We start from the raw sequence: 26,977 nt of genomic DNA, 5'->3' as shown, positions 1-26,977 counted from the left end.
CAAAGCTAGGCAGCTTGTAGTTCAACAGCATGGATGTTGCGCTGGTGGGAAAAAGGGCCTGGTATTCTAGCCTGGATCCTTGTTCACAATAAGACAGTAAGTTCCACACTGCTCGTCATCCATTTTATTTACTGAATACTGAATGAGAGGGCCAGTGGTCCAACTTCAAAAGAAATGCTGGAGAGGGGACTGGATAATGCCTGAGCTATGGCCAGATGGTTGCAGCACAGCCCTGGAAAGTCAAGAGAAACAGGAATGCCCCTTCTACTTAAGACTCACTCAGGTATAAACAAACATAGATAGCCTCATACCTACCTGGCCAGTGCATAGCCTACTGTGCATTCTCAGTGGACATTTACACGCTCACAATGCACAGGTAACAGAATTACAAACTCTACATAAATACCAAAAATGCCACTTACATCACTGGAAAACTGCCATTTGGGGACATAGAGAGTAATAGCATTTGGCCCTTAATCTTCACTATGTTTTAATACACATGTAGCAAGTCACTGAGTCTTTCACTCAAAACATTGAATTTTCTGGCTTCTGTGCATTTATATTCTCAAACAATGCACTTTTGTTACGTTTAAAAATAAACTTTGCCTTTAAAGTTCTTTGAGCATGAAGTGAGATGAGACAAATGATGGAACAATTTTTCCTCAGAACAGGCATGAACCTGAACTCTCATCCTACACAAGAAGGTTTCTACTGCAAGAAAATTGGATAACTTCCATCAAATTATTCATAAAAAATCTATGTTTATAAGTGCTTGCAAGACCAGGGCTTAGTTGACCAGAAGTTAGGTCCTTTACAGACCTAGTCAATATCTTTCAGAATTTTAAAAGTTACCCAAAATGTTAATTTTAAAAACTGCTCAAATACTTACTCCCTTCCCTTCTGGTGTTAGGTCTATTCAAATTGATGAACAGCTAGTAGAAAAAAACAGAAAAAAAAATACTATTCAGTGCAAAAAACATTTATAAACTGAGATTCAAGATGTCCCCTGCTTAATGCAAAAAAAAACAGCTACAGGAACTAAATGGCTAAAACAATGGGTCACAACTTTTTTAGACTCCAGACACCTCTTTGAAAATGTCAGCTCTTGGTTTTCACTTAGCTTTTCTCTTTTCCAAAGTAAAAAAAACATTTAAATGAACTCAAAAGACCACCACAAGTGAGACTATTGCATTGTTAGGTGTGCAAATACAATTCAACATAAACCAAGAAATATTAAATACAAACCCAGTGCTAAAGACATTATGGGGCACCCTGCAGCACCCCTGAAAGGCTCTCATGGGACCCAAGGGTCCTATGTTAACCTATCTGAAAATCTCTTGGCTAGATAATATAAGCCTTTACCTAATACACTGGGTTGTAAGGTATCTTGAGCATTATGACACCTTTCCATCCTGAATCAGAATGAAAGGTGAAAATAGTTACACTATTTGAGATGGGAGACAAAATTTAAACATTCCTGGATCTGTGTTCCACCTGAGGTCAGGCAATATCAATCTACACGAGAGGTGGGGCTAAATACAGCCTGCAGGCTGGATCCAGCCCATGGCTGCCCCTACAGTGCTCCGCATGGGACTGAGACCTACTCACTCCTGTTGGGGAAGCCCACACCACACTCCTGTCCATGCCTGCTGGTGCAGACCCTGACCAGCACATTCAGTTTTGGCAAGGCTGTTCCTAAGTGCTACCCTGCTTCCCTCGCCTCGAGCAGGAACCGCCCAGCTGAAGCTTCCTTCCTGCCCGCCCACCCAGAGTCATGCAGCAGGGGCATGAGTGTGAGGAGGAGCCACCACTGGAGGTGGGACGAGGCGAGGCAAGCCAAGTTGTATCCGGTTGGCTGCAGCCACGCTGGGAACAGCCCCGCCAGAAGCTGAGTGTGCTGGCTGGGGCCCAGACTGGTGGGGCTGTTTTGCTCCCTTCGCATTCAATCCAGCTGCAGCCCCTCTTCCTGCTCCTGCTGCACACTCTGGGTGAGAAGCAGCTTCAGCCAGGTGGATCCTGCCTCCATTCATGGGGCTCCAGCTCCAGCTTCTGGCTGCCTTCCACCTACAATGTCCACCTGCAGGTGGCTGGTCATCATGGGCTCTGAACACTCCCACCACTGCTCCCCACCCACCCAAAACCCCATAGGGAGTTTTGCTGAGTTGTTCTGCTGTGTGCAGGAGGCAGGGGGTGCTGATCCAGCCTGCAACAGCTCATCAAAACTCTCTATGTGGCCCTCAGGCCCAAATAATTGCCCACCCCTGATCTATATCCATCTGTTTTGTCCTATCAGCATAAAGGAATTCTAGCTTAGGTATTTCATATTCCCATTCTTTCTGATGGAACACACTCCTCAGACCGATGAATCTCTCATAAATGCACTGTAGTTTCTCCATCCAAACTGTTCCAATGAATCATGGGAATCCATATATTCATGGAAGTCAGGGAACCGAGATCAATGTGTGAATGGGGACAAGGCATCTAAATGACAAAAACCCAAGACACACTGTAGTGACTCAGGCAGACAGAGATTAAGTCGACTTGAACTGAGATAACATTTTTATTTGATTTGATGGAAATACCAGCAAATGCAAAATATTTCCAATTAGGTTTAGATTTTTGTACAGCTCTTCTGTGAATTCTCCCCACCTCCTCAGCTAACTCAATTTAGTTATGTAAACTGCATCCTCAAGAGTTACAGTAAGTTACATCTCCAGAGTTTTAAAAGTTTTTCACTGCAATACCAAGAATAAAAGAATCAAATTCCAAAATTTGCAGCAACCATCTGTTGTGACACAGAAATAGCAGCACGATCAACTCCCTTTATTCTTCGGCTGCATAACTAATATGCTAGACCAAATATCCTTCAAGCATAACATTAGTGCATTCTAATTCTTCAATTCAATTGTACTTCTAAAGTACACTGAGATAAATCAAAAAAGGAGGACAACTCCCCCATTCACTGATTAAAAAAATAAAGTCAGCTTTAGGCAACTGAGAGGTGACTTTCTTGAGTTTGTAGTTTAATTTTTCAAAGCTATTTTTCACTATATTCACTACACAACTGGCTTATTCAAGTCTGTGCCACTGTAAGGTGGTAGGGCCTGCCAGTGAAAGTGATTAAGTTACACTAGTGATTAGCTAGAAAAGTGATACCATCATTGTAATGGAACCTATTCATAAAAATCACTGTTTCTTTCCTTGTTATATGGAGAAGCACCACACCTTCACGTCAGGATTTACAGATCTCTGTCCTATTCCACTGATAGTCTTCAGTAAAGCTATCATTTTCAGAAATATGCAAATACAATATATTAAAACGCAAAAAATCATCAAAGAAAAAAGATTCATCATTACATCATAACAAAAAGAGTGGGTGGAAAAAAGATTATATACATACACCTCCTTTACTATCCAAGGCTTCCACCCACAGCTTCCGTTCGTCTTCAGAGAAGGCCTGCATGGTCACAGGAATACCAGGTCTACAAAATACCATCAGAAGCAAATAACATACATACGACTTTTATTCACCATAGTGTGCACTGGTACGTCACTGAACATTGCCTAATATACACAATGAACAAATGTTTTTAAATGTCACGGATAAGCAACGAAGAACACATACACATCACTACCATCAAAACCAAGAAATCAACTATGAAATGTTTATTTATTTATGTATTTATGTATTTTTGTGTTTATTTAGAGTAGAAACTTGTTAATTCCATCCACTGGAATCACTGAATTCTGTGAATTTTAAAACAAACACATGCAAGAGGAATATTTTATCTAAAAATTACTTTGTCTATTTGAAATGTGTAGTTTAATTTTAAAATAGTGAGGAAAATAAGCATAGTATTCTAATAATATTCCAATATTCTTTACAAAAAAAATAATAATTTTTAACATAGCGCCTCATTAAAAGAAACCATCTACTAAAATTTTCCTAACGAGGAAGGATGGTAAATGTCATTTGTAGGATACAGAGATTAACATAAATCTACTCTCTTTCTATTTTTGTTTTATTTTATTTATTTATTTATTTATTTATTTTAAGGAGTAGGCAAAAACTTAACACCAATAATGATGAAGCTCAGCACAGTGTACAAACTTAAGGGAAGTTAAAAGCTGAAATGAAGCAAGAGCAGAGATGCTGGCAATACCGTCTTAAGAAAACAGGATAGATGCACCTTTATAGACTAACTAAATAAGATCTATATATAGTGAGAGAGAGCACACACAAGCTTTCATGAACCCAAGTTCATTTCATCTGATGCTGAAAGATGCATATTTACCCTGCCCTTCTGACTGACTTCAGACTAACAGGGCTAACTATCTCCCTCCAATTACTTTCCTGCCAATTAAAAAGGGGTATTATTATACTCAGTCTGCCACTGAATATTTATATATATGATATATACATCTCGATTCTCTTAATTGCTGCCTTCCAATTACTGCACTAGTCTTATGGAAAAGAAAGTGCCATTTTAATAAGGCAACAGCATAAAGAAAATGTTTAAATTGCTCCCCAGCCTCTATCCCAAAATAGCCTGGGGGCTGCATTCATGTTTGTACTACTAGAAATATTTATGCTTCATCCTCACCTACTTTTTTCAGGCTCGTAAGTTTTATTTGCCTGCCCAATATAATTTCAGTGTAGCAGCACACAGGTAAGTATTAAGTTGCTTTCCTCCCAGCTCACTCATGAGTCCTTCAGATTACACTTTAAGGCAAAATGCTTCACATAGTCAAAGTTCTTTAAGCAGAAGCCCTTGGCCTCAGATTTTAAAACCGTGGCCTTCCCCTTTAGTAGTCCATGCAGAACTCAAGGGAGCCAATTATAATTATGGAAAAGAATAACATATGGCACAAATATTTCTCTTTAGATCAATTAAAATGAAGGTTCTATCAGAGCATGCATATTTCATCTCCAACCATCTTGAAAGACAACCAACACCCCCACCCCCCATTGAATGTAAAAAGCAAACCATGAAGAAAAGCTCCTTGGGGCATTTCATTAAAATTTCTGCACCTATTACTTTTTGTGGCTAAATATAAGCTAATGCATGCTTATAATAGCAGTAAGATGTGAGAAAAAAGTTCCTTTCAGGCCAAACAGGCTTTTCAGGTCTTAAATTGGCCATTTAGTGGTATTTAGTTTCAGTCATCATAAATGTAGAAACTTAATCATTCTGCAAGGGAGAAAAATGTAGGGAAGTAGCTGAACTAGCAGAAAAGACCACACACTGCTTTGGCCCTTTTTATCTCCTTCCTTTCAAGTCATTTTTATACTGTATAAATGTTCCTCCTCCTCACTGGAATTGTAAGTGAAAGCACAAAAATCTGAAATCTAGACAAACAGTTCAAGCAAAGTAATCTCTCCAGAAGAATGTTAACAAAAGAAGATAAGACAGACCAAAAACAATTCCACAAACTTTTTCAGAATAACCATTTTGTATACTAGTGAAAAGCCTGCCAAGGAGAGATACTATTCCTTCTTGTCAACTTAGACTGCATACATGTATTCAGATGATGTGGGAGAATCCTCCCAGGTTTGCTTTCCTAGTAGAAAAAACTTACTCAGAGACACAGACATTTAATGCTGAGCCCGAGAAGAGGAGAGAGCTGCAGTACTGATGCAGCACAGCCAGGGGTGTCCTATGCATACATCTCAGATGGCTTTGCAAGCTCTCTCCATCTCCCTGGAGAAAGATACCAGCAGGGCACAGAGAAACCCTGGCTGGCTGACCCAGACTGCTCAGAGTCAGCCTGTCTCTTCCTGCAGTGCAATGTTGGGGACTGCAACGGAGGTGTATTCTGTTCCTTTTTTGGCTGGAGCAGTAGAATTCAATGAGGAATATGCCGTCTCCCTGGGGGTGGGGGAAAAAAGCACTTTGGGATGCTGGACTGTGCTGTGGCTTCTCTGAAAAGAGAGCTTGTACAGACATTTGCTTTCCCAGGAGAAACTCTCCTAGGATATATTTAACCCAGTTATTTTGCTGGTGTAGCAGCCATTTTTACCCTGGAAGAAACATTCTGAACATCTGTACACTCATGGTTTGGCCTGAGAGAGCAGTGACTCTCCCTAAAGAAACTTAACATCTGTATGTGCCCAAGACTGTTTGTCTCCACTGAAAATTTTACTTCCCATAATTTGTCACTATTACATCTAAGCTACAAGAATGATAATGGAGACAGTGTCCTTAGGCTATGCTAGCACTTCTCACCATTTCTACGTTTGTTGGAACCAAATCAACTGGTATGGTAGGGACTGTGGGATATTTTAGGAAAAAAGATCAGGTATACGACCAGATATAAGTAAAGCATACTGCATTGATCAATGCATAAATCATGTGGTTATAAAGCTTCTTACCAAGGGGAAATAGAGCTTTTGGTGACATGTACAAGTACTATGAAGACTCCAAATCAGAGGCTGAGAAGGTGCATGTTAGACACACAGGGCACAGACAGAAGTAATAACTGAAATATTTCAAATGTCTCTGAAACATTTCAGAGGGCCAGTGGTACAAATATGGTAATACTGGGAAGCATTTTACTTGTTATGTCTGCATGGAAAAAGACGGCCCATGTATTTTCCAAAATTCCACAGTACGCCCCTCACCCCCCTCCATCTCTACAGGAAAAGGAAGAGAGTAGGCTGAGTGATAGCTGGCAGACTATACAGCTCAGAGGTTCCACTCCCAGTCAGGGCCTGCCACTGCCTCCAGCAAGAAGGGGAGTGGAGAAGTAGAATGGACTGGAGCTGGAGATGCCCAAGGAGCTGCCACCACATACAAGGGTCTTCATCCCTAGTTCCTTTTTCTCTCTCCACTCCTGAGATGGAGAGGAGAAGTAGAGAGGATTGGGGCTGCCAGTACACAGCTAGAACCTCCCCACCACTGCTCCCACCCCTCCAGAGATATCCTCTGCCACCCTGAATCCCTTGGCTGGAAAGCTACTGCTGTATGCAGCCACGACAATTTTGAAATTTTCCAGCTGGGATGAGAGGGGAGGCATAGGAGCTTAGGTATGTTCCCCCAGCTGAAAATGCTTCCTCTCTGAAGTATTTTTAAGTGCATTTCACTTGGAAAAATTTCAAAGGTTACTTCTAGCTGCACCCACAGAATACGGTATAAAAAGCAACATCATAATCTGTGAAAAAATTACTCCCATTTAGGAAGAAGTAGAAACAAACTCAAAACTGTCACTGTAAAGACAAACACACGAATTGTGTAACAATATTTCTCAAGAGGTGGGAATACTTCAGAGCATTCAGAGCTATCTACCTGGTGGCCTGCAGGCTGCATGCAGCCTGCAAGGAGCTAATCTGTGGCCCCCTGGCTCTCACTCAGCTGCTGCTCCGTATCATTCTAGTTCCAGTGGAGCCAGGGGATCTAGGCTTCCCTTATGGCTTCCGATTTCTGCTCCTGCCCCAGGGAGTGGCACAGCATGCAGGAACCTTCTGCTGTTGAGTTTTTTGGGGGTTTGTTTTTGTTGGGGTTTTTTTTTTTTTTTTTTTTTTTTTTTGGAGGGGTAGGGAATCCATAGGTGTACACAGTATAATGACTGCTTGCTGGAACAAGGGGAGAGATGGGGGTGGTGGGGAGGGGAACGAGAGATTGCCTGTATGTAGGATGAAGCAGGGAAGGGGACTGCCCATGCATTCTATGCAGCTGTGGAGAGGCCCTTAGACTGGACCACTGCAGCCAGCACAGGATGCAGCCTCCTCCCAGCGTGGCTTGCATGGGGTGCAGCCCCGACCACTGAGAAGCAGGACAGGCCTGCATTAAATGATTCCCACACCACAGAACCATTCTTATTTTGTGCACACTGGAGAGTCAAAAGTGCCAAATATGAAAAAAAGACATTAGGTAAGAAATCCCAACAGCTGTTTGTTATTTGATTGAGCCAGTTCTGAATTCCACAAAACCCACAGCCCTGAGTACTTTGAATTCTGAGGAAAAATGGACAAATCTCACTTGTCTCTATAAAAGAAAAATGGATGTCACTTCCTTGTTACAAGATCCTGGGAAGTGTAAACTGATGTCAGCTTATTGGCAAGGCTAAACATTCTCCATTGAGATACTTGCCTTAGATTCTAGACTCACTCTTCCTGCCAGGAAAGCCACTGGGATCCATAAAACTAGGGCTTGGCAACATGAGGTTCATGAAGATAGAGGGTACCTATGCCTCTGTGCACCCTAGAGTTAGACAAAGAGGGCAGAGTGGAACTGCACTAGGGCTGGGCAGCTTGAGTCCACACCCACACTGTCACCATTTCCTCTATCCCCCTTCTCCCTGGCTGTGGCATGGTTGCATCCTCTAGGCGAGAGGTTCCCAACCAGCGGGCTGAGGTGGGCTGCCTGCAGGGTCATGGCACGAGCCCCCCGCTTGGAGCCCCGTCCATCCACCCAGCTGAGCGGCTTCCAGGGTCACATCTGAGCTTCTGGGGTTAAAGCCAAGTGATGGGGGAGCCCTGGGAGGGAGGCAGCTAGCTCTGCACACTCTGTCCTGCTCCTGCCGGGCCATGGTAAAAAAAAAGATTGGGAACCACTGTTCTAGCCACTGGGAAGCTGCACTGCAGCTGGGAGGTGGGTGGGGACAGGGAGAAGCAGCAGCACTGAAGGCACTATTCCCAGCTGCCTGACCCCTTCATGCATTCCCCCAGGCCTCAGTGTTGCTGCCACCCAACCTGCATCAGATCAGAGCAGGGTTGTTAAGGCCTGTGGCTTGTTAAAGGTTGCCAGCTCCTACATAAAATCCATGACCAGTCGTCAGTCTTTCGGACATATTTTAGGGAAGAGAGAGTCTAAGCCATATGGGGCTATGCTATCCAGACTGATATTTATGAACCTAAGGGTGCTGCCGCTCACCTACGTCAGCTGGACACTTCCATTTCAGGCAATGCCTTTACTGAGCAGGCAGCATGGTATCTAACCACAAGGGGATACACCTCTATACCAGGAGAGGTAGACTGGTCAGATTCCATTTTTTAAAGAGGGCAGAAGAATGTGAATTGTCTTGCAGGCACAACCAAACACATCTCAATTATCTCTATCTCAATTAACTTTCCTGTGTTGAACATTGCCAAGCACAAAGAGCTGACAAGCAAGGGCTAGAGGAAGATATGCTTCCAGTCATAACATGTGGGAGGGAATGGGGGGTGGGGGAGAAATAAAAATCAATTGATGCATTCTAGACTGGATTTATTGCACAGACTGAACACAATGCTGAATAAGAAGAAAAGGCAGAGGACAGAGTCAAATCTGTAGTAAGATATTTTAACCAAGCCCTGCCAATGCAATGAAAATGCCAACTCTCTGTCCTCTGCCTTTTTCTTTCTTTTTTTTCCCTCAAAGTCATGAGTGCTTGAGCCTCATTCTGGACTAATGTTGAATATTGCCTCCAGTCAACCAATCTTCAAGTGGTTATTTGGACTGTTTAGGCTGGGGAATCAGAGGCAGCTGGAGATGATGCCAGTCACCTCACTCCTTCGTGTGCCATTAGCTACAGAAACTAGTCTCGCAACCACACTGGCTCAAGACACAGTTCAGCTCAGGATGGTTCTTTGTGAGCCCAATTCCAAAAGGGTATCAGGAAAGCATCACTACAGTTCTGGCCGATTGTGAAACTTGCTTTGCTTCCTTAGGACTATAGAAGAGAAAGGAGTTTGGTTCTAGCTGGGCAGCTTTAGATGTCAGAGTTCCTAGGCATTGGGAATGGTGCTGTTCCCAGTGACAACAAAGGGAAGGAACTTGCTAGATGGAGGCTGCAATGGAAGAAATCCCAGGATGGGGAAAAAGAGGAAGACTTCCCAGAGGATGAAGTAGGATGTAATGCCTGGGGATGTGCTAAGCTGAGAGAGGAGTGGGACTTGATGAGCAATTTTCACAGTCATTCAGGGCCCTGGAATCCAGCAAAGTTGAGTAGGCCTGGCTCATACTACCTCTCAAAATCAAGCATCAAGAGAAGTGTTTGGATGCTTCCTCTCAGCAGAAATTGAGATTTACCTCAATGAGTGACTGGATCAGCAGCATGCACCACAGAAGAGTGAGAGGCTGTTAAAGAAAAAGGGTTCTCAGAGTGTTATTAGCTCAGTGAAAGCCTCTTCAGTGTTACTACCTGGGAAAGGGATGAAGAAAAACTCAGATGCTTCAGGCAGGCATTTTCATGTCTTGGCCTCTCACATGAACTGGTCTTTTTCACTGATGTGCATAGTACATACCAGCATAATCTCAGAAAATCACCACCATTGTATATAGTGAATTGAAAACACTGAACACATTATAAAAATGAAATGTTTTAAATCTTAAAAAACCAATTAAGTGATATTCTGGAATGTCTAACTGGTGAGAAGAGGGAGTAAACTAAATGGGTCAGAAGCCAGTAGCTGCAAAGGGGTGACATTAGAAAAACTTTAGAACCTCTTTGACCTTTTTTTGAGATGGCAAAAAGGAAGAGATTATGCATAAGAACAGGCAGGTCATCAGCGCCACTTCATGAGAAGAGATAACAGAGTGACAGGGAAGGGAAAGGAAAAAAGCAAAGTGGCATTTAAAAAAACAATTCTTCTCAGATTTTTAAAAAGTTCCTAGTATCTCTGGGTTTTTCCAAACTCATGGAAGTGCACAGAGTTAAGAGTAAAAAAGCAAACTTTCCTAGGGACCGCCAGTGTATTACATGTTTTTTGTCCGTCGTGGGGATTAATAAAAGAAAAAATATACAAGAGAGACACTGCATATTAACCAGTGACAAGTGGGACCGTTACTGACAGCAGACATACAGGGAGAGAAGTCTCCACTTCAATACATTCAATCATGCATCAGTGTTAAGGAGTTGGTCCTATCTGAAGGCAGAATATAAATTCTGAAAACTTGTACTGACATTTCCTCTGACTACTTGTTCAGTACATTTCACCAGCTTACCTGTCTGCAGCTTCCATGTCAAAACAGAAACGTCTATCTATAGTATCTGTATTTCTTTTGGTACAGTAGGTAAGAAAGAAGGCTTCCAAATCACCCTGTAAATAAGAGAGATTATTATATGCCTGATAGTAGAGCTAAACTGAAATCCAAAGAGTCAGCAAGCCACTGATGCAAACTAAATATGATAACCTGTATTAAAATAATAGCAAAAGCTGGATTGGAACTGACAAATGCAATGGAATTGTTACAGCTGCAAATCAGTACATAGTACTGCAGAAATCTCAAGGTTATTTTACAGATTGCAGGTGCAGCAAATATAGAACTTTTTGTTTTAAAATATGGGAGTTTAAACATCTTAATAAAAAGAATTACTATTTTCCAACAATGATATCATCAGGATAAATTTTCTGTAAAAGACTGTCACTGTACTATTTTTGTCAAAATAGTAATATTCCAAATTCTACTTTATAGTGTTTAAAGCAATATAAGGGAGTTCTGATATTCTGAAATTTGCCTCATAGGGTATGCCTTCCCTTCAAAACAAGCCTCTGTATATTCAGATAATAAACTGTCCACCCACCCTTACAGTACCCAAAGACTAAATACCTTAACTAACCTGTGAGTAACTCCAAGTAAACTGCTCCCTATAAGCATTGGCTTTCACCATAACATGCAGCTATTTCATTTTAGCAATGTTGCTTTTTCTGTGCATCCATACCTATAGATTTCATTGTTTCATCTAGGAGGACTTAATGCAATTGCATTAAACTAGTGTGAAAATATCTGAAAGCCTCTAAAATGACTAAGGACCAGAAGTGCTATTGCCTTACAGTAGAACTTGGTTCTGAAGTCAGCTGAGCAATTTTGAAAGTTTTACCCAAGAGCCATATAAGCAAAATGAAAATAAAAATATTTCAGGAGGGATTATGCACACAATCTCCTTTCTATCAAGAACACTCAAATATGATCCCCCCAACAAACCCCATTGTGAGAAACTTTTAAAATTACACTTAAAAGACAGGGTAAGAAACAGCATTTGAACTCTAAGATTGACCAGAAGATATAAATGCCTCTTCTGTCTTCTATTTTTTCTTCTGCTTCTTCATTTAACCATTTCAAGCCTGATCCTGCAACATGCTGAGCACCCTCAATTTCCAATCACTTCCACAGGAACTGAGGCATTCAGCATCCAGACTCTTTAGCCCTGAATATCAAGGCTATCAGGGAAAGTGTATATTAAGATTTTCAGTGCAAATTATGATGCCAATATGAAAAGGATTTAAAGGATTCCTAACCAGGCTCTCTTCCAACTCTCCCATCCAGCTGCATTGCAAGAAGAATATGGATGGAGAGTATAAAGGAGAATCTCCCAAGTTTACTGTATTTTCTTAAGTCATACTTTAACAAATTAAATCCCTACAGTGCAAGCTAGATACTAAAAAGACAGAGAGAGGTGTATTCTACCTCTTATAGACGCTGTTCTTTTAGAAGCAAGCAACTTAAATTTCTACAAAATTCTTATCTACTAAACCATTCCATTATTTTAGTTTAATATCCTGAAAGGGCAGAGTGTAAATTGGATGAAAAAGAGATATTTGATATATCTTATCTGGCACATTCTCTCATTTAGATACATGGCATGAAAAAAGTAAAAGTGAAATATACTTACTGCTTTCCCTCCCGACCTGTGTTCAAATGGGATCATGCTGAATGTTTTTGTCTGTTTCTTATATGTGCAGTAGTGTTTTACCCAACTGGAGCCAAATGGGGCAGGTCCTTGAACAAAACGGAAACATTAATTTGGTTCTCTTGCTTCAGATAGTTTGTTGCCCTTTGTCAGTTTCTAGCAAGAGTACACTTTGTATACTATTAGATTTATAAAGAAATACTACATTAATATACCCGAAGTCAGCCAATGATGAAGCACAATAAAATATTAACTTCTGGGTAGGGGTGCACTGATAGAAATTTTTGGGGCTGATACCAATAGCCAATATTTAAGGAGGCACACTGATACAATTTCTGATACAACCCCCTCCAACTGGTAAGTCCATGTGGTGGAAGGAGAGGAGGGAGGGAAGGGGTGGGTGGGGGGCAGATGAATGCCCCCTGCGGTGAGCGAGCAGGCAGGGGCAGGCACTGCTCAGGCAGGGCAGGGGGCTGGGGCCGGAGCCGTGGCTTGTGGTGGGGGGAGGCAGCTCCCACTGCTGCTTACACCCTGAGGCAGGGAGGTGTGCCCCCAGATCTGCGTGGGGCAGGGTGGGCTGCAGCTGGGGCTGCGCGAGGCTCTTCTCGGCGGTAGCTAGACTCGAAGCGGGCGCCAGCAGTGTGGGGAGGATGCTGCATCCACCCCAAATTTTGCTGCCACTCTGCTTCCAGCGCCACCACCACCAGCTGCCCAGCACAGCCCCAGCTCAAGGCCCTGCCTCCACCCACATGCTTGGAAGAACCAGGGCTGTGCTGGGTGGCTGGCAGCAGTGGTACTGGGAGCAGAGCAGCAGTGAAATCTGGGGTGGATGAAGCATCCTCCCAGCACTGCCGACGCCTGCTCCGAGCCTAGCCCCCTCTGAGAAGAGCCCTGCGTAGCCCTGGCTGCAGCCCGACCCCTGCCATGCAGATCCAGGAGGCACCCCCCTGCCCAAACTATGTCCTCCCAGGGTGCAAGCAGCAGCATGAGCCACCTCCTTCCCCCACCCACTGCCAAGCCACAGCTCTGCCCCCTCCCGCCTGGGCAGTGCCTGCCCCTGCTCCCTCACTCACCACAGGGGGCATTGATCTGCCCTCCCCACCAATGCCCCTTCCTTCCCCACTCCCCTTCCACCACACTGGACTTACTAGCTGGAGGCAGCTCTCTCTCCACACTGCCAGCTCTGCTCTTTGCTGCCTGAATACTGTGCTGCAGCTGTGTGCAGCATGAGCATTTATTGGCCAAACTGTCATCCCCACTGGGCAGCTATCTGATACAGACAGTTTTCTTTATATCGGTACTGATCCAATATTGGACTGATGTATCAGTGCACATCTACTTTTGGGTAGTATTCTGTTTAGTGATGTATGCTGCATTTTATTCTTTGTAATTCAAAGGAAAAGATCTCTATAAAAGGGTCATTTCCATCATTACTGCTAGAAAAAGACTGTTATCCACACAACTACTTTCAGTGAAGAGTCCAGTGAGATCAGTCAGACAGATGTCTGATTATCCAAATATGTGGAGGAGTGCTATCTTCCCAGAATGCTGGATAAGAACTGCAGTTCCTATATGAATATTAGATTAAAGGACACCAAAAATAATTTTAAAGTAACCTAAAGCAGAACACTTATTTATTTATTTATATAGTACAGCATATTTGTTTTCATAGGCATTTCCACTTTATGTAATTTAGCTCAGTAAGTCAAATGCACACCAGGATACTTTAACATGACTCCTAGTTACCTAGCATTTTCTGCAAGGTTTGTTGGGACCTTTACATGTAACATACGCCACACTAAAAGTATTCATGCTTTTGTCATCTCCAAACCTTTTACTGTGATGCAGTATCTTTGACAAATCCTGGAAGCTCTAAATCAGTAGGGGCTATAAATCTAGAATTTAAATTCTGGATTCTGGTGCCTGCAATTGTGAACAGAGCCAAACTCAGACCAATACACAATGTAGAACTTGAAGCACTAATGGTGCTATAAGATATAAGATATACATATAGATATTAATGTAAAACTAAGTTATTTATAAAAACCAACTTGCTTTATGCTCCATTACAAGCAGCTGGAATCTGCAAGATAATATTAACTGTTAAAGCTTGGACTCCAGTTTTCAGGAGTTGGCAAGATGAACGGTAGTCTCTTCACTCAGAGTTGTCACACCTTTAGCTTGAATTGGATATAAAGGTGGATATACCCATCTCCCGTAAGCAGCCACTATATTTCCCAAACAGAACCACTGCTGCAAAATTCAGAAGTATGACTGGCCAAGCAGAAGCATAAAGCACCATATTTGACCAACTACTGCCCCTTGTAACTCATGAAAAAAGGTTGCCAATCGAGTCAACAGGAACTGCTACTGACATATTCCTTTGCTGCCAGCACTCAGGAGCTTGTCCTGCTAAAAGTTGATGGTCTACTTCAAGGTATCCACACTTCCCCTAGACTCTAATCTTGTTAGGAGAGCAACCCATATGTGCATGTGAATAGCTGCCACTCATGTGCCTCAGAAGTATTGCCTATTGTATATCCAACCAAAAAAAATGCCCCCCACAGGAACTCAGAAAGGAAAAGTTCAGTAAAGTGTAAGTAGAGCCATCCTTGGCAGTGTGTGTGTGGCGGGGGGGAGGGCGTAAATCAGGGTAACTAACCTGGGCTCTGTGCTTTGGGGGCCCCCACGGACAGTGCCATACAGGCCCCATGCCATTGGCATGTGCCACGGGCACCACCACTCTCTGCACAGTCACTGCGCGCCACCGGCTTCCTGCTCCAGCTGCTTGCCACCCTCCCTCCTGCACAGGTCCCGCACAAGCTGATATGCCCCAAGCCCCACACACCCATAGGGTCAGCTCTGAGTGCAAGACCTCAAAAATCACCAGGATCTCAAGGTACTAATGTTGGAAGCAAGTAGAGCTCAATTTTTCTGAGACTGGATCAGAGTTTAGGATTTTTTTTACTTTTTTCTATTTCAAACTTGAGATAGAATAATAATATTAATTCAAAAACAAAGTATTTGTGAGAATCATGATTAAAAATTTCATTCTGGATTTTTTTTTTTTTTTTTTTTTTAAGTATGTTGTTCCACCAGATAAGACCTGAAATATTGATTTTTTAAAATTATTCTAGACCTGCTTATGTATTATATAAAATGACGTTTTCATGCAAAATACAGTTGAATATAATGTTTTTCCCAGGACTAACATAAGATGTGTGGTCTACATAAAGGGGACACTAGAAAAAATATGGCTGTTGGAAACCCTAGCTCTCTAAGATTCCCCAGCTCCCTTAAAAGTTCCTATGTAGTTCCTCATGCTTTCCAACTTATCATAAAATAAAAAAAACCACATCTTAGTAGTTTCAGCAGTTTGTATTATTGTGCAAACATTGACACAAAGATGCCAAAATGTTTATATTTATTTATGGACAGGAAAAAAGGAATGAAAATATACAATGCACAGAACACATTTGAGAGGTTTGTGATTTTAAACATAGACACATTTTTTAAGAGTGCACAGACCTTTAAAACTAAAAAATATATAAAATTTGAATGATTTAAAAACCAGGTTTGAATTCGCAGCAAGTTGTCAAAGGTTAATATCACTACTTTCTTCAACTATATTGAAAAACTTATAAAAGTAAGTTGGCATGAAAATCACATCTTTTAAATACACGACATATTAGTATATTAAGATTCATGCTATCATCTGTTCAACATGTAGGCCTGTTTTATCCAGCACTGATCACAATTAATTAAAATACGTAAGTAAACTATGAAGTGACTCAAACTAAACTGGCCTGGTTTTCCACAAATATTAAAATGCTCAGCAGTTCTGAAAAAGCAGGACAAATATATAGTTGTATCAGTAGTTTCATAACACGTGCATGCTTTGTTTAAGCAATGATTTTGTTTAATAAATATTACCTTAGCATCTTTATTTTGGGGATGATGAAATGGAGGTTGCTAGTTATATTAGTAGATATTAATTCTTCCTTTAAATTACAGTAGTTATACAGTAGACAAACACATCACTAAATCCAATTTTTTTTATATATATATATATATTTTTTTTTTCTTTTAACAGGTGTTTTTATAATGGGTTTTACCTTTAATAAAACATTTAGTACACAGTGATTTGAGAGTTGGTGCTATACTTGTTTAGTCTGGCCACTCAGTATAACTCTGGAAAAATCACAAGAGCATTCCTCACCTCACAGATTCTTCATCTGGAAGGTAGGAATGTTACAGGTTTCCTACCTAACAGCAATCTGCTTACTTGATGATTATATAGAGCTCTGAGATAACCACATGAAAAGCACAACATTATGTATTAAAGTATGATATTAACATTATAATAAGATTAGAATATTGTGAATTACAAAAATGTACTTTTCTTAAAATAGACAACTCATTCAGAAGAAATTGTATCTGTATGGGACAATGTGGGATTGCATTTGTGCACTGTGTGTATTTGGGGCAGCACCAGAATATAAATAAATTAGAAATATATCTTACTTTTCTCCTGAACATAAAGGTAGCCTTCCATTGTAAACTGATCAGCTCTCTTATGTTCCTGAGGATTTCGCTTGATTTTGTTCATGAGTTCCTCTACCTCCGACCTCGTTCCTTCAAAACGATTTCTTGTCTACAATTAAAAAAAAAAACCCACTGAGAAAAGCAGTAGCAGAGGAAACAACTATTTTTTTTGACAGAAAGAGGAAGTTGCAACGATTGATGAGAAAATGGGAGGATGATTAAAGTTGGTTTGTGGTTTCCAGCAACCTCTGTTCTTGGAGTATTCTTCAAAAGACAAAGTGTATTTTAGGCAATAGCTGCAATAACTGTGAGAAGGGAGCCAGGAGATCTAACAGGAACAGGTCTCTAAAGAATCTGTTGTTCTATTTTAGGGAAAGAGCAGATGGAACAGTAAGCAATGACCATCTCATGGCTGAGCCTGCATTTGAACATGTTGGATCCATAGGCAACATATGTGCTATAAATGTTAGCTTGATAAATAGCATGCTTTCAGGTCAGAAAAGGTGACGCTTTCAGTAGTTACTAGGGAGAATGTATAAGTAGGTCATCACCTATTCCTGCATATTCTGTGACTGCCCACAGTGCCAGACATCTTGGTATGACATGAAAGAGTACAGAAATCTTTTTACTATATTTTAACAACTCAGTCCATTTCTTCCCTCCTACTACCCTTCAGAACCACTCTCCCAAGTCCATAAGCAACAGCAGCTTTTATTCAGAATATTAACAACAGCCAGAAAACAAATCACATCACACTAGGAGTCATACGTGACTAAACTAATTCATTACACTCTAGCAAAACAATGAGAGTTTGTTGTTTTGAGTGAACACCTCTGATTATAACGTCCACTGTCTATCAAGAACTGCCATTCATCCAATAAATAACTATGCCACAAAATACATGCTTTTACTGTATGCCTGTTTGTTTAAGCAAATCAGACATACAAATCAACCTACTGAATTTGTAAATGGGGAATTTACCAAGCTATTCACTTGGGCATACAGCTTCCATTTCATAATTTGGGTAAGGGCAAGAATGGCAGTTGTATGTTCATATGATTCACTGCATGTCAAAAGCCACCTTTTTGTAATATTCAGTCAGACTACTTGCACTTGGTCTGATTTTTCAAAAAGACCTCCAGCTATATACACAAAAAAATATTGTACATCTAAACAAAGCATGCACAAGGCCAGTTACAACATGCACTTGACTAGCCAGATATGCAGATTCCAGATTTATGCTTGAAATAAATGTTACTTGTACTGATATGGCACACTGGCTTTCAATAAGCCTATGGAAATCAAGCCCTAATGATCAAGTTCCTGCTAGGTCAGCCTTTAGAATTCGCATCATAATTATTTTCTGGTTCTACTCTCTCCTCAGCATCTACACCTATTGTAAAGGAAGGTTGCAACTGCTACAGTACTGTCCACTCTGCAGTGTATACAAAGAACGGAGAGGGGACAAGAATGAAGGCAAGATAGGGAGGACAGTGGAAAAGAGATGGGAAGAGAGAGAGATGGGGGAGGAGAGGGGAGAGAGAAACAAGGCAGAGGGAGAATTTTTAAACCTTTATTATACAAGCTAGCCAATTGCCCATGGAACCAGCATGTTCAAATGGCATCCTTCACCTGAGCAAATGCATAGGCATGGTCTCATCATCACAAACACCATCTCCAGACAGTGACAAATACAAGAACACCTGGAGACACCCTCACCCTAAGCACTGGCACTTCCTGGATTATGTTATTGTCAGAGCCTGTGATGAAATGGATGTCCATATCATGCAAGTCATGTGAGGAACCAATGACTGTTGGACAGATTCCCATCTTGTCAGATCCATTATGAACATCCACCTTGCTCTGAAACAACAAACAGCCAAAAGCCACATGCCACATGAAGGACTCAACACCAAATCTCTTCAAGACACAAATGTCTGTAAGGATTGCCAACAGTGTCTCCATGTAAAGCTTTCTGCCCTATCCACAAATGAAGGCAGCATTGAGGAACTCTGGAAGAGGTATGAAAACACCATAGAATCATAGAATCAATGAGTCGGAAGGGACCTAGACAGATCATCAAGTCCGCCCCCCCCCCCATGAGCAGGAAGGAGCACTGGGGGTGGCAGGGGACATAAGACCCCAGCCAGGTGCCTGTCCAGTCTCCTCTTGAAGATTTCCAGGGAAGGTGAGAGCACCACCTCTCTGGGAAGCCTATTCCAGGCTCTGGCCACCCTTACAGTGAAGCTCTGGCCACCATTACAGCCTTACAGGCCATCAATCTGGCCTGTGCTGAATCCATTGGTTACACCACTTGTCAACAACAAGATCAGGTCGATGTAAGTGACACTGAGATCCAAGCCCTCCTTGACCAGAAGAGAAAGGCTCCTTCTACTTGGCAAAATGACACCATCTCAGCAGAATAAAGTGGCATATCAGCTCCTCAAAGCTGAAGCTCAACAGAGAATCCAGAAATCAAAAGTCAGTAGTAACAAAACAAAGCCAAGGAGATCCAGGTCTATGCTAACAAACATGTTATGCATAGATTTTTCCAGGCAACAAAAGCTATCTACAGCCCAATTTCCCATGGTCCTACTTTTTTACAATTGCAGGCTGGCTCTACATTCCTCAAAGACAATGAATCTATCCAAGCTAGATGGAAAAAGCACTTTGAGGCATTCTTGAACCATGAGTCAACTGTGACAGATACCACAGTTGTGTCCATCCATCCCCTGACACTCTGAAAGCAGATCCCTCTCCAATGCTCCTATTCTAGAAGTCTGGCATGCCATCAAGAAAACCAAAAACATTAAATCTACTGGACTGGATGCTGAAACCTATAAGGCTGGTGGTAAGGAACTGGTACTGAGACTTCATGAATTTATTGCTCGAATTTGGATCCCCCAGGACAAAGAGATCCCTGGGGGATCTGAGGAATGTCCACATCATGACTATATTTATGAAAGGAGATAAAATTGTGTGTGGGAACTATCAAGGTATCACCTTCCTTTCCACAGCAGGCAAAATCCTTGCCTGCATCCTCCTGAACTGTCTTCTACCTCTTGCTGAAGAAGTCCTGCCAGAATCTCAGTGTGGTTTCAGACCACCCTGTAGGACTACTGGCATGATATTTATTGCCTGCCAGGTTCAAGACAGGTGTCGGAAACAACATCAGGACATATATATGGCCTTCATTGATCGTGAAGCCTTGTGGAAAATATTGGCCAGATGTGGATGTCCTAAAAAGGGCATCAAGGTCCTGGGGCTGTTCAACAATTAGATAACTGCAACCACTCTATGTAGCAGATTGGACATGGATCCATTTGGCATTGGAACTGGGATCAAAGAAGGATACATCATTGCCCCAACCCCATTCTCCATTTTTTGACAGTCATCTTACATCTCATTAAGGACTGCCTTCCTTCCAGAATTGGCATTGAACACTGAATGGATGGAGAGCTCTTCAATCTGGGTTGCTTTTGCTCAGAGACCAAAGTATTCAAAATAACTACCATTGGCCTTCAATATTCCAACAACTGTGCCACCCCTGCACACACGGAATAAAACCTCCAGATCACACTGGATCTTTTCAGAGAAGTCTACCGAACTTCGGGCCTCTCTCTCAGCATTGAGAAGACTGAAATGCTCTATCACACGCTCCAAAATTTGCATCGAGGAAAAAACCCTAAAGGTAGTCAAACATTTGGTAGCCCCATCTCTCAAAGTGAACAGTGCACAGAATTTGATGCACAAGCACCTCCTTCAGGAAACTGTGATCATGATCTCCAGAAAGACACCAAGATCCAGGGGTACAATGCAGTCTTCATCCCCACCCTCCTGTATGAATACAAAATGCAGGTGACCTATCATCATCGTTTCAAGAGCCTGGAGAGGTATCAAGATGCCTCTGGAAAATCCACCACATTAAATGGGAAGATCACCCCACAGTGGACACCAGTATCCTAGCTAAAGCCAATGTTACCAACACTGGAGTTGGTGATCCTGATCACCAACTTCACTGAACTGGGCACCGTGTGGATGCTTGACTCTCAGCTCCCAAAATCAGTGATTTGCTCCCAGCTTAGTAATGACCTGAGATCTTTCAGTGACTAGAGGAAACACTACAAGGATACATTGAAAGCATATGTCAAGGAAATGGATGCCAACATTGAGAGTTAGAAGAAGCTGGCTCCCAACCCATTCCAATGGTGCCACAACCTCAACCAAGTGGCAGCCAGTTCTCAGGTAAAGTACCATGCCTTCAAAGCAGAGAAAGGAAAAGGAAAGGAATCTCAGCCTGCAGCCTACTCTCCTCTGTGAAAAGACCTGCAACTTCTGCGGATGGGTCTGTAGCTCAAAGATTGAACTCTCAAGTCATCTGAAGACCCGTCAATAAGCTGTGGTAGAGATCATCCTCAAATTGAAGGACTGCTGATGATGACACATGTGGGACCAACTATCCATCTTCTTCCTTGCAGAAGGTCCCATCAATGACCCAACATGAGACAAACTGGTCCCTGTTTTGTTTCAAAGTGAAATTTCAAATTCAAGTGTGACGTACCCAAACCAGAAAAGTTGGAGAGCATCATTGGAGCCAGCCCCGAAAACTGGTTTCTGCAGCTTTTAGGCTTGCCATCTTGGCCTGGCCCAGCAGGAAATCAGCCAGGAAGATCATGCTCCCCCTGGCTGCTCAGTACGGGACAGTGAAGAGATATATAATCTCAGAAGAGTCCAAATCCAGCATGCCAAATAGTGCTGAGGGCAGCAAAGGGGAGCTGCAGCCAGGAGGGAGGGGATAGTCCATGAAAATACGGAAAAGTCTTCTGCACCTCCTCTTTGCAGAAAGTGCAGGTTGCCAGTGCCACCAGGTTTAAGTGGTGGACGTAAGGCAACAATTTTCTTGGCGATGGGTAGCTTATAAAGCTTAAAGGGTGCCCCAGGTTGGACAGGCTTGCTCTGGTGTTGCTGGGCACAGGAGGGAGAGCTGAGTGCTGGGCCTGCCATTCTCACTGATGTCCACAGCTGGAGAAAGACAGCAATAGAGGGAGGTTGTCTAGTGAGCTGACAGTGGGGAGGACTTGTCACAGGCAGAGGTGGGTTTCTGGGGTGGTAAGCACATCCATGGGAAGGACAGCTTTCACTTCAGTCAAAACATGCAGAGCAAAATGGACAGCATAGGCCCAGCCAGTCAGCCAGAGCTTTGGCTGAAAGCTAAGTTGAAGAGGTGGGTCAGCTTAAAGGTGTGTGGCCAAACCAAGAAAGCAAAGAGGCTTCCAGAAGCTCAGCTCGGAACTCCCTGCTGCAAAATGAAATTTTGCATCAGGGACTCCTGCAGCAGTTTTGGAAATCACCTGCCCTGGCATCTCAGAGGTAAATCTGTCAGGCCTGAAGATGCTGCAGTATAAAGGCAGCAGAATGTCCCAGCTGAGGTGATCAGGATACAACAGGAAAAATTCCCACTGTTTGAGGTCCCCCACCCAACACAAGCAAGCAAAGGCCAGTTGTTGCCAGTGGAAACATTCCCCAACAAAAAACAGGCACTGAAGGCTTGCAGGCAGAAGGCAGCCATGCTGCTTGTCAGTTTTATTAGCATCTGACCTCCCTTGCTTGTGGGTAGGCACAGGATAGCCCGCTGAAGCCAGTGGTGCCTGTGCCAGAAGTCCACTAAAAGTTTCTGGAACCTCTTAAGGAGGATAATTTGTAGGTCAAGGATGGCATACCTGTGACACAGAGTATCAGCTGCCAAGCTGTTGATGACAAAGACCCAGGCTCGGTAGGAGAGGCTCGGCAGGCACCAGTGCCACCACTATAGTTGTGCCTCAATCTCCTCAAGGCGGCCTTCCCAGTTCCTGGGTAGATACTAGGAGCTGTCATATCGTTAGTATGTGCCGTCACCATAAGTTGTATGGAGCAATGGCCAGTGCTACAAATCAGAGGGTCAGGCCCATCAAGCATTGCCACACTGGAGAGGAAGGAAGGAGATGGGGAGGGGGACCCCGTGCATAATGGCCAAGTACAGACATTCAGGGCGTTAGGGGGAAGTTAAATCAATTCAAAATGGCTGCCCAATATCAGGTAAGTCCAGATGGGGGGGACTAGTGAAGAGATCTGCTGGGGGATGGAAGGGAGACACAACCCCCAGTGAACGTACACCCTCATCTCTCTCCTTCCCCTCCCCATACTGGGACGGACTTGTTCAGCTCTCGCAGCGGCAAATGGTAATAAAGGTGGCTGCACCCCAAGTAGATTGAGGGATGGGGGTTGAAAGGGTGGCTGGTCAGGGGGAGGAAAGAGGGAGCAAGGGCCAGAGGAGCAAAAAATAGTCCAGTGCAGGGGGTAAGGGAATGTGAAAAGAGCAGCCCGGGCGCTGGGGCCAGTGACTGGGTTCTCTCAGCCCCGGGGCTACACAGGGAAAGAGTACACAAGTTCCATGATCCAGTTTGACCTAAATTGAATAAGTTTGATACTACACAGATCCAAGTTTATCTTAAACTTAGTTCTGCAATTTTTTAGACCTGTTTGTGTGCATGGAGCTTCTGTACAGTTACAGGTTTAGACTGATTGTCACTCACTGAGACGCAGCACCAGAACAAGCTAAGTTTAAATTGGGTGACCATTTTGAAACCTATTTAACCTCCTGAATGTCTGCACTTGAGACAAAATGTTGGAAAAGCTATATGGACTATGGTGGCAGTGTTAATCAGTCCACACGCATTCAGGTTTTATGTTCACAAAATATTTGTGTCTGGCTATCACAGAATGCTGAGTTAATTCAAATCCTTGGCTTTGCAAACCTAATTTTGCTGAAATTCTCGCCAGAACGTGTCACTTCTGAATTTTATCAAATTTTGCACACACATACACCCCAATTTTTTTCCTCTAAGCCTTGTAAATCGCACGTGCTGAGGCAAGTTAAGCATGGTCCAGGAAGGTGATGTCAGACATTCTATGGACATTTCAGCAATCTTTCCTCCTAACCTCCGTTTTCTCCTATTCAACCCAGATATAACATTAAGTTCAGATCAGAAATGTCAGGCTGATCCAGCCCCACAGGTTGGATGACTCACCCAGGGGTGGATCTGGAGCACAGAGCCATGTCATTTGGCCAGCAAGGCCAGAAATTTGGCAGCAGCAGTGTTAACTGCCACAGCTCCAAGAGCTCCAGAAGCTGCTGCCCAACCCCCTGCCACATTTCTGGCTCTAGGGAGAGCTTTGCAGGCCAGATGATAGAGCTACATGCTCCAAATCCAGACCATGGGCCCAGAAACTTGACCATGGAGTAAGCAGAAGTAGAATTAGTTGCACAGCAATTAACATTGGTATCCTCTTTCCACCATCAAATTTCTGATGCCAAAGGCTAGATGATATGGCCGCACTCTGAACTGGGGCGCAGGAACAGATAAATGTTATACTGTGGTAGCTCACACTAGCCAGATGTTATTGAGCCTTACCACTGGGTGACAGAGAAGGAAGTAATAGTCAGCTTTTCTTTAGCTAACTGCTACCTCAGGATGGATGCAGACAAAACTTAAACCAGAGTAACTCACGCCAGGAGGGTTCCACTCCTCCCCTCACAATTCTTGATTCTTTCACCTACTGGATGGGTGATATCATAATGTACAAGCAGCATTCCTGCAAGAAGTTGGACTGAATGACTTTGAGGTCCCTTCCAACCCTATGGGTGTGTCTACACATGTTGATACGGCGACGTTGTTAGTGCCATCATTTAGTACTTCCTTTTGAAAGAATTATACCTTATGTTCTTATGGACTTATAAGTCAGTGTCCAAAGCCCACCAGTCTCTCCTTGCTCAATTCTGCACCTCAATCTCCAACATATCAACCATTTCAACTGTAACATGGCCAAAACCTAAGTCATTTTCTCTTCAAAATGTTCTCCTACTTTGTCTATCTTTACATAGCCATCCAAGTTCACAGCCTCAGAATACTGGACTCTTCCTTTTATGCTCTTCCCACATAATGACTATTGTTACTAAGTCTTACTTCTTTTCCCTTGCAGAATTTTTTAAATCCAACTCATCTGTTCAATCCAGCTTTATAATCAAAGTGAGATATGACAGTTGAGAATAATTCAACCTGTTCTCTGACCATGACACTTTCACCTTCAAGCCTCTCTACTGACTCACTTTCATCTACAAGTTCAAATTTAATTCCTCATCCACACTTTCAAAACCTTGCATGACTCCGCCCTCATCTCACATTTAATTTCTTGCTCAGCTCAACTCACTTTTTTTTTTTTTCTTTAACTACAACCACAGCATCAGACTGAAAGGGGCCTTTATGCCCCTCTCCTACTCTCAGCTTTGTCCTTGAAATAATCACCCACTGCTGGTGGGATACATACACTCCCCTTTCGTTCAAGTCCTTCCAGAAAAGGCCAACTTTCTTTGATGTTCCCTAGCACTAATTCAGAATCATCAAATTCTCCTTGCTAACCTAACATAACTTGAAGGGAAACTTCATGAGTGAAGACAGAAGATTTATATGTACAACAAAAGAGGAAATGAAAGAGCAGTACCATCAAGATGTGATCACCACATCCTTCAGTAATCAAATATGACTGTAATCTTAATCCTCACTTTTTTCCCCACTAGCATCTACTTTTCCAATTCATTAAATTATGTCTAAACTTAGACTGTTATCTCCTAGAAGGATGGCTTGTGTACTAATTCCAGTCAGCCCTGAAGACTAATAACCAGCTAATAGCTTAATGAGCTGCTTGCTGGCATATTAGGCACCAGGCCTCCTTCCTAGCCTAGCAAGGAGTCACTACTCCCCCAACGCCATTATACAGCAGCTTCATTCTTCTGTTAAACTTATGCAAAAATGTCAAAGAGGTTGTTCAGCCCATGCAGGGCTACTCCTTTCAATCCCCTTACTTCTAGGTCTGCTATAGAAAGGAGTCTGTTCCCATTCTGCAGCACTTTCATCCCTTTATATAAGAGTACTCAGCTGCTTCCCAGGCAAGTCTAACAATTGTAAAGGTCTGGTTTTCCCCTTAAAATGGGGCAATGTTACATATAGCATAGGTAATAGCATGGTGCAACCCATGTGCTTCAAGAACACAATTTTCTAATAGTGCTACTTCTAGCAAAGAATATCTAGGCTGCCACGCCATTCTTTCTTTGGCTCTCAAAGGAGGTCCCACCAAGTTTATCAAGCATTAAGAAATGTGATCACTTCAATTTTATGTTCTTCAGTTACATCCAGTATATTCCTACTGTAAATGACATTCTAACCTAAATTTAAAAATATACCTAAAAAGGTCAAGAGATCTATATTCCATTGCTAGTCCCAACTTATGAAGAGGATGACTGTTTACCAATCAGAACGTTAAACACATGTAATGTGAGTATAAATGAATTTGAAAACATTATCTAAAAAGATATGTGTCTATGACAAAATCAAAGTATTTTAAAGGGTATTATAAACCACTAGGTGGCAGGACTTACTGCATTATCAGTCATCAGATAATGGTTTATTCACTCGTACAGCTGGTTAGCCAGAAGATGGCATTATATGCCTATACTTTAAGTGATTAAGTAACATTACTCAGAAACTATTGATTATAGTCGACCAAATACAGTAACATACATTTTATCAGAGAAAGTTGGAAATGACTTAAATGTAAGAGACATTGACTTACATTTTGAATATTAATTTGTAGATCCATTTTGTAGTGATTAAAGTCTTTGGCAAGTTCATATCCTTGATGATAGAAAGTGAACAAACCCTGAAAAAATGACAGCACCTGAAGTAGAAGCAGAAGACAATTTCAGTTATCAGAGAAAGGTTGTTGT

General features: G+C 42.4%; 1 protein-coding gene across 3 annotated transcripts in view; it reads right to left on the bottom strand.

The window, feature by feature from the left end:
- Positions 1-26,977, bottom strand: part of ARHGAP10 (Rho GTPase activating protein 10) — a 223,427-nt gene that overhangs the window by 99,859 nt on the left and 96,591 nt on the right. For all 3 annotated transcript variants that reach the window (XM_090036363.1, XM_090036361.1, XM_090036364.1), the window contains exons 7-12: positions 26,824-26,928; positions 17,137-17,266; positions 12,595-12,701; positions 10,926-11,020; positions 3,401-3,482; positions 890-932 (exon numbers count right to left, since the gene is read on the bottom strand). In XM_090036363.1, coding sequence (XP_089892489.1) covers positions 890-932; positions 3,401-3,482; positions 10,926-11,020; positions 12,595-12,701; positions 17,137-17,266; positions 26,824-26,928 — 562 coding nt within the window. The remainder of the gene's footprint in view (positions 1-889; positions 933-3,400; positions 3,483-10,925; positions 11,021-12,594; positions 12,702-17,136; positions 17,267-26,823; positions 26,929-26,977) is intronic.

The sequence above is a fragment of the Crocodylus siamensis genome, chromosome 2 (assembly GCF_052110815.1).
Source record: "Crocodylus siamensis isolate JL-2025a chromosome 2, ASM5211081v1, whole genome shotgun sequence".
Taxonomy (NCBI): domain Eukaryota; kingdom Metazoa; phylum Chordata; order Crocodylia; family Crocodylidae; genus Crocodylus; species Crocodylus siamensis.
This window is presented reverse-complemented; position numbering and strand designations above follow the sequence as displayed.